The sequence below is a fragment of the Setaria italica genome, chromosome VIII (assembly GCF_000263155.2).
Source record: "Setaria italica strain Yugu1 chromosome VIII, Setaria_italica_v2.0, whole genome shotgun sequence".
Taxonomy (NCBI): Eukaryota; Viridiplantae; Streptophyta; class Magnoliopsida; order Poales; family Poaceae; genus Setaria; species Setaria italica.
In genome coordinates this window covers 6,015,306-6,023,826 of record NC_028457.1, presented here as the reverse complement: position 1 = coordinate 6,023,826, position 8,521 = coordinate 6,015,306, and the positions used below count along the sequence as shown (strand labels likewise).

Sequence of the window (8,521 nt, the reverse complement as noted above, 5' to 3'; positions counted from 1 at the left end):
TAAAAAAATTGCTGATTGTAAAAAGATGGGAATAAACTCTTTAACACCCCTCTTTCCCGTTTCATCTATAATCTGGTATTTAAAGTCCAATGTGCCACGTTGATATCAAATATCATCTCTATGGTCAACTTGGAACAACCAATCTCCTTAAAAAAAAACTTGGAACAACCAAGTCACCGAAATGAAGGTGGTATTAGTTGGAAGGTGCTAATTAAACTATATGCACTTTAGGTTTCATATATATAAACGATTTCACATATTTATACTTCCTCTATTTTCAGTTCACATATATATAAACGATTTCAGAGAAATGTTACTCCAACTAATAAAGTCAACTTTGTAGAATATCCACCCGTCCAGATTCTTGAACACAATGCACAAATCTGGCATGCCAAAACTTGATCGTATAAAAATTGTTTTCAGTTCACATATTTATACTTCCTCTATTTTCTGGAACACAATGCACATATTTTTTTTTTTCAAACACTAGAGGATCCAATTGATTATTTTGACATAAGAAACTAACTAATGCCTTCTTGCAGCTGTCCACTTGTTCATCTCATGTTAGGAAGGGGGTGGATGGCAAGGGAATGGTTGGCTATGACAAGAGTGGCAATGGTATCATCGACAGTAGTGGCAACAATGATAGATCAACCAACCTTGATAAAAGAAACATACTGATCATACCTGATGAATGACCAGCTGAAGTTTTGCTGACTCATTATCTTTTGGAATACATATGCTAGGTATGAGTGTTGGTTGATCATGTACCACTACTAGCTTAGTTTGAGAGTAGAGAAATAGTACGGTATTGGTAGAACTTGTCATTTATTTTTTATGGAGTGACATATGCATTGTACTTTGTGAGGCTCAAAAAATAAAACTATATGTTGGCTGTACAATGTATTTCCCTGTGAGCAGAAAGTCATAACTGAGAAAAGATGTATTATTCTGTCGGTTGTGTGTTGGAATGAGATCAGATGTTCTATGCGTGTATTTTTCTAGTGGCATGAGTTCTTACGAAATGACACTATTTTCATGACTGCACTATCCCTCATGAAAACGACACTATTTTCATGACGATACTGCTCTCATGAAAACGAAATCTGCCATTTGGCTTGGTACCTTTTTCGTGGCAACCTGTAAGTATTTCACGACAGTTTTTAGATTGACAGAGAAAATGAATTTTCATGAGAGTTAAAGGCTTCCAGGAAAAATATTTGTGATGGACTTTTCGTGATGTGTTGCCTCTCATAAAAATGATCTTGAAGACCTGGTGGCACAAAATATTTCGTGAAGGACATCGATAGGAAATACTCTCACAAAATAAAATCATGGCGGTTCACTCTCATAAAAATACCAATAGCGTTATAATTGCAAGAGGATTTTCGTGAGAGTGTCATGTCATAGATTACTTTCGTAGCTGTTTTATTAGTTATTTTCAAGAGGATTTTTTGACTATTTTCATGAGGATTTTTTTTGACTCTCATGAAAACTAGAGCTACTCTACAAATTCCCCACGGCATGACCCAAGTTACCGAAAAAACTAGAAACTCAACCACAAGTTGTGGTCCACGATCGATATCCCCATGCCTCGAACCTCATCCATTCAGCTAGCATCCAAGAACGTCAGTTTCAGAAAAAGAAAATCCCTCATCCCATGGCTCTATTTTCTCAATCTTCCCCATTTGCAAAATTGCAACCACATTTCTTTCCGATTTTCTGTGTACCCGTCTGCTCCATTTGGCAGTGGCAGGAGGAACAAGTGTGCACACAATCGCAATGGCGCAACTGCCGCCGCAATTGCCTTCATCTTCACCCATCGTTTTCGACGATTCCCATTGCTGCTCCCCCCTCAAAAGCCACGGCTTTTGCACGAACCAACCGCGACAATCCAGTCAATTCTGATCTCTAGTTTACGCTTGTCTGTGGATGCCATCGGGGTGCTCGCCGGGAGCACATCCGCCTCGACACCGACGCCGCCGCCGCCGCTGCCGCGCGCTCCCTTGCTCTCCCGCCGCGCAAAGCTCGGGCCTTTCTTGGCCCAGTCCCCTCCCCGCCGCCGTCGCCGTGCGGGCGCGCCGCGCTTGGATTGATGCTCGACGTCTGCGCCCCCCACGGGCCCGCCAAGCTCCCTGGCGCGCCGCCGGCGTCTCTCGCCGGGGCGCGGGTCGCCTGGGTCCCCGCAAGGTGGTGGTGGAGGCCCGCGGCGGCGGCGCGCCATGGCGTCGCCGCGCGGGCGTTGTCCTTCGGTTCCCGGCTCGGGCTCGACTCCCAGGTTCGTTGGGCTCCTTCCCCGTTCTTGAGCATTTCGTCGAACAGTTGGGGAGCGGCTCCGAACGCGCTCCTGGGGTCTTGGCGCCGTCTAGTTTTTCTGCAGCCTTCATTAACTAATTTCGTCGTTCTGTAGGAAATATAGCTGCTGGCCCGTACCTGTTCACCCAGTAGTTTATACTGATTGTTGTTGCTGGGGCAATTTTGTGGAGTAGTGCGATATGATGCTGGACATGAGCTTGTATTTTCTTTCTTATTTGGTTGCATCGATAACTCCATGTCAATTTTGTATTCAGTATCTGATTTAGTTCCATTTGTCATAGATGAGACGATTCTGTATTGATGGATCAAATGGTTTCTTGTAGAATTTCCACACGAGGGACCTGTCCCAGTTGTTGTGGGTCGGTCCGGTGCCCGGTGACATCTCGGAGATTGAGGCCTACTGCCGCATATTTCGAGCAGCTGAGCAGCTCCACACTGCGGTGATGTCGGCACTCTGTGATCCAGAGACAGGAGAGTGCCCTGTCCGCTATGATGTGGAATCAGAGGACCTGCCAGTGCTGGAAGACAAGGTCGCTGCTGTGCTCGGCTGCATGCTGGCATTGCTGAATCGGGGAAGGAACGAGGTGCTCTCAGGGCGGGCAGGTGTTGCAAGTGCCTTCCAGGGATCTGAAGACAACACCTCAGATAGGATCCCGCCGCTTGCCTTGTTCCGTGGAGACATGAAGCGGTGCTGTGAGAGTATGCAGGTTGCGCTTGCCAGCTACCTTGTACCGAGTGAGCCCAGGGGGTTGGATATATGGAGGAAACTACAGAGATTGAAGAATGCTTGTTACGATGCGGGTTTCCCAAGGGGGGATGGTTATCCCTGTCCAACATTGTTTGCGAATTGGTTTCCGGTGTATTATTCAACTGCATCAGATGATTCAGGGACAGAAGAGTTAGAGGTTGCATTTTGGAGGGGAGGACAAGTCAGCGAGGAGGGACTGGCATGGCTACTAGAAAAGGGATTCAAAACTATTGTCGACCTCCGGGAAGAAGATGTAAAAGATGATTTGTACCTCTCAGCAGTTCAGGAAGCTGTCTCATCTGGTAAGATAGAGGTGGTAAATATGCCGGTTGAGATTGGAACTTCACCCTCAGCTGAACAGGTTCAGCAATTTGCGGCACTTGTATCAGATGGCGGAAAGAAGCCACTTTATCTTCATAGCAAAGAAGGTGTTTCTAGGACCAATGCAATGGTCTCAAGATGGAAACAGTATGTTACTCGTTCAGAGAGATTGGCCATCCAAAATCGCTCTCTAAGTGGGAATGGTAAACCCCTGGCAAATGACAAGACAGAGCAGCACACAGGCAGCCCAAGTTCCTCTACAAATGTAACTAAAAATGGCACACCAGCAGAATCTGATAGGACCATGAACAATGGGGAATCATGTGAGATAGACATAGAAACAGCACGTCATAATCTGGAGGTCACTAATGCCCTTTCCAGTGACCAAAGCACTGAACAAGGTGAATTGCCTGGCACTAGATCGGAACTCCTGTCAAACTTTACACTGGAGACTAACCCCCTTAAAGCGCAATTTCCTGCTTGTGATGTTTTCTCTAGAAAAGAGATGACCAATTTTTTTAGAAGCAAAAAGGTTTATCCAAAATCTGTTCTGAACTCTAGAAGACGATCAAGTAGCTCAGTGGTCTCGAGGAGAAAACAAAATCTCAGTGAGGAGCATAACGGAGCAATTGACTATGAAGCAGCAGAGTTTGCAGTTTCGAAAAGTTCAAATGGGAAAGCATTCGACAATGATTATATTTTATCAGTTGCTTCAGGTATTACCAATGGAAAACCATCCAATGGAGCCTCCACGTTGCTTCAGGAAAAAGAAAGGGAAACCTCAGTTGTTACTGTTGATACCAGAGCATCTCCCAGCAGCTCTAATGGTAATGTTCAGGTTGCATCACAAAAATCTGCTGAAAAGAATGGCACCCCTTATCTAGAGAGAAACAAATCAGATGCTGTTGATGGAAATATGTGTGCATCTGCAACTGGTGTTGTTAGACTTCAGTCCAGAAGAAAAGCAGAGATGTTTCTAGTACGTACCGATGGATTTTCTTGTACTAGAGAAAAAGTAACAGAATCATCTCTAGCTTTTACGCATCCGAGCACCCAGCAACAGATGCTTATGTGGAAATCTCCACCAAAGACTGTCTTGCTTTTGAAGAAATTAGGTGATGAGCTCATGGAACAAGCTAAAGAGGTGCATAACAAATTTCATTTTAGAGCATATATATTACTAAATGCTAATCATTCAGATACCCAAATAGGTTGTATTAATTTCTTGTACCTGGTAGTAATGGATTAGTGTAGTTGTCTCAAAAGAAGATTAGGGTTCTTCCATTGCCGTGGCATCTTTGATTGACGTAACAAATTTAATGCTAGAGAAAATTTTGCTTGAAAATTCTGCTACTGAGTACATAGCAAATTTAGTGAGGCATGGGAAAATAGAATGCATAGACAGATATAAGGACTGTATCAGAGAGATAATTATATAGTGAGGCAACATATCTTTGGACATGTAAAGGATGGTCTTAATTTAGATATCTTTAGAATCTAGTACTCTTAAATCTCTTCTTTGTTCAGCAATATACATAGCATTTGGCATGCTGTAAACTTCCAATTACTTCCTTTTCAGGTTGCTTCATTTCTGCATCATCAAGAAAAGATGAATGTTCTTGTGGAACCTGATGTTCATGATATATTTGCTAGAATTCCTGGTTATGGTTTTGTGCATACCTTCTATACTCAAGATACCAGGTAAAAATTAAACATATTTAAGTTTGTGATGAGTGATAAGTGTTAAGGTGCACATTAGTTTCCATATTACTATTTACTAACAATGCTATGTGTTAAAATCAGTGACCTTCATGAGAGAGTTGATTTTGTCACATGCTTGGGTGGTGATGGAGTCATTTTGCATGCATCAAACTTATTTAGAACTTCTGTACCACCTGTTGTCTCTTTCAATCTTGGATCTCTTGGATTTTTGACTTCACACGATGTATGTTTTACTATCCTCTTTCAGAGAATTTCATTAGAAGAACCTGTTTTTGACTCAAAACTAAGCATGTTATCATTTTATTTACCTCAGTTTGAAGGTTTCAGACAAGACTTGAGAGCTGTCATCCATGGGAACAATACACTTGGGGTTTATATAACCCTTAGAATGCGTCTAAGATGTGAGATCTTTCGTAATGGAAAAGCAATGCCTGGAAAAGTGTTTGATGTGCTAAACGAAGTCGTTGTTGATCGGGGTTCTAATCCATACCTGTCAAAAATTGAATGTTACGAGCATGACCACCTTATCACTAAGGTATGATTCAAAAAGTCCTAGAAAATATGTATCACTTTGCATCTTGTCACTTGGTGACTGTAAAACTGTGCATCATAATGTTTTCTTGATGTTTCCTCTTTGAAACTTAATGGATGGAAGACAAAGTTTAGGCAGCAGCTACATCAAACTAGAGAAGCCATAATTACCTTTTTTGTTACTGTTCATATTATTGTTTCACAAAACAATATTCATATAATAAAAGAAATAATATTAACTTTATGTATCAAGTTTTGTCCAAGCTGAGCTGCCCTTAATTCCTGTGTACTTCTTTGCATCATTGCATGGACTGTTTGCTGCTAACTAATTGTCGAATAATAATGTTGATACACTTTGAGTCATCCTGCTACACAGTTGGCCTCTTACTCCTGAAGATTATATTATGTCCATTGTATAATTATATTTACGTGTAAAATCAAGATTATTGTTTAAACATACTATATATCTTCTCTTGACTCAAAAATAGGTGCAAGGAGATGGTGTGATAGTAGCAACACCAACTGGCAGTACGGCATACTCAACTGCAGCAGGGGGGTCAATGGTAGGTTAATTCTTGCAAGCTATAATCATTTAACTGTATCAATGGCATGAAAAAAAAACATTTGTCAGTAGTATGATATGACACCTGTTTCTTCAAATGCATTTTTCACTCCATGTAACGAATGGATATTTCCTATTTATGAAGCACATGGTTTTTTTACATGAAATGACAATATTTTTGTTATGCAAATGTTATATCTATTGTCAATTTATTAAGCAGTAATTTAACATGATCATTATGGTTTTTCCTGTCTAGGTCCATCCAAATGTCCCTTGCATGCTGTTTACTCCAATCTGCCCTCACTCACTGTCATTCAGACCTGTCATCCTCCCGGATTCCGCATGTCTTGAATTAAAGGTACTGAGCAACAGTTGAAGTGTCTATTGTTTCCGTCCGATCTCATTTGACTTACCATTAACGATGAACATTTTGTATTATTTAAATCCCACCTAGCTTGAGCTTATCAGATTTAATCCCACAATGTCATACCACGGTCTGCTGAGTAATACACTTGTGCACTGATGTGCTATTGCACTTACAACTGTACCAGATACCAAATGATGCAAGAAGTAATGCCTGGGTATCGTTTGATGGCAAAAGAAGGCAGCAATTGTCAAGAGGAGACTCTGTCCGTATATCCATGAGCCAGTACCCGCTCCCAACTGTTAATAAATCTGATCAAACTGGCGATTGGTTCCGCAGCCTGATCAGGTGCCTCAACTGGAACGAGAGGTTGGACCAGAAGGCGCTATAGACACGTTTTCTAATTGTTGTTGTACATATATAGCTTTACATGCACATATATAATTTTTTTTCCCTGCTAACATGTACAATACGTGTAACATCGACCTAGCACACAAGAAGCAGTGGCAGCACATGCTACGACCCGTCGTCCGTGTATCCATCTGCTCTGTAAATCAACTGTGTATATCCAGTATTTCTGGGTTTATAATTCATCGGATGCACCTGAGATGATACCTTATTGGGCCTGTTCGCTTCAGCTATAAGCCAGCTGAAAAGCTGAAACGGCTGATTTGTTGTGAGAGAAAAACACTGTTTGGTGGCTGATAAGCCAGCCGAATAAGCTGAAGCGAACAGGCCGATATTTTCTCCAACATTATTAATGTTTGCATTGTTTTTTTTGTAAAGTTCACGCTTTCATATTTTCACCAGTAATTAGTCAGTGCAAATGTATTTTGTGTATACAAATTCTATTGATATTTTAAGTTGTATGCAAATCTCTGTAAAGATGAATCGTGCATTGTTAAAAAGAAAAGAAAAGAAAAGTGCGACCAAGCTCGGGCCCCTCTTTGGGCCGGCCCATCCTGAGTTCCTGACCTCGCTGCAACACTTGCTCCGTGCGACCATTGCCGGCGCAGCCGCGAGCACAACCGCCGTCACCGTCAGCGTGACAGCGTCGCCACGTCGACGTCGGTGCTGGAGGACTTGTGGCGGTGGCTCGCGGAAGAAAATTCTATGCGGCATGCAGTGTCGCACCAAGCCTTTCGTGCGACACCCCCTGGATCGGCTCCACGTGTCCCGCCGAAAGCATCTCGTTGCTGCGACTCCCCCCGCCTGAAGCTGCTGTGCCGAAGAAGCCGAGTCTGGACGAAGGAAATAATCAAGCCGGCTCCATCAACAAAACAAATCGAAACCGCCGGTGACGAGCATCAAACATGCAGCAGCGTCGCCATTGGTGGCGAGCTCAACCTTCAACCTCTCCTACCCCACAGCCAGCGACTAGCGTCGTCATTACCATCACCAACGACAAGCTCTTCTGCCTCCTCTGGTGAACCGAAGATAACTGTCAGCTTCCGTTTCTGAATTTAAATCTTCCATGGAAGTACTGCATCCCAGTTTGCTGTGCGTTTTATTTATCGGTTTGAATTTGTTATGTGCTTTGGTTTCTTTTGTATGCGTGGAACGATGGGAACAATTTAGGCTTCAAAACCTTTTGTTCTACGCTGGACTGCATTGGCACATTTTATTTTCATATGATTGCAATCAAAATTGTTTGCTGTTTGATGCTTGCAAATATCTGAATATGATGCTTTATGCAATGCATGTGTATCTTATTTTCTGGAGTGCTAGTAGTTGTATTTCAATTTGCGCCATCCCTGCGCTGCGCGCTGGCAACTCTACGTGATTCGCAACGCTTACTTGCGCCCCACCCTGTACAGGGGCTCTATTGTCTAGCAGTTAGCGGGACTTTTCCTGCAGTACAAATCACTACGCTTCGCTTCTTTCTATATGATCATATGCACCGCTGATCATTATAGAATCGATGTAAGAAAAGCATTTTGGTTCATGTATTTGGATT

General features: G+C 42.6%; 1 protein-coding gene across 1 annotated transcript; it reads left to right on the top strand.

Annotated features, from left to right (window-relative positions):
- The first annotated feature begins 1,695 nt into the window (after positions 1-1,695).
- Positions 1,696-7,178, top strand: LOC101767810 (probable NAD kinase 2, chloroplastic). Its single transcript, XM_004978841.3, has 8 exons — positions 1,696-2,278; positions 2,640-4,529; positions 4,965-5,086; positions 5,189-5,330; positions 5,421-5,642; positions 6,127-6,201; positions 6,457-6,558; positions 6,752-7,178. Exons 1-8 carry the CDS (start codon positions 2,096-2,098, stop codon positions 6,953-6,955), a joined length of 2,940 nt encoding a protein of 979 aa, XP_004978898.1. The 5' UTR covers positions 1,696-2,095; the 3' UTR covers positions 6,956-7,178.
- The last annotated feature ends 1,343 nt before the right edge of the window (positions 7,179-8,521 follow it).

What these genes read in the sequence shown, in the direction of transcription:
- LOC101767810 (XM_004978841.3), top strand. Translation starts at nt 2,096, where the DNA reads ATGCTCGACGTCTGCGCCCCCCACGGGCCCGCCAAGCTCCCTGGCGCG. An exon ending in TCATGGAACAAGCTAAAGAG is followed by an intron (nt 4,530 to 4,964) that starts GTGCATAACAAA and finishes CTTCCTTTTCAG; the next exon opens with GTTGCTTCATTTCTGCATCA. An exon ending in CCGCATGTCTTGAATTAAAG is followed by an intron (nt 6,559 to 6,751) that starts GTACTGAGCAAC and finishes CAACTGTACCAG; the next exon opens with ATACCAAATGATGCAAGAAG.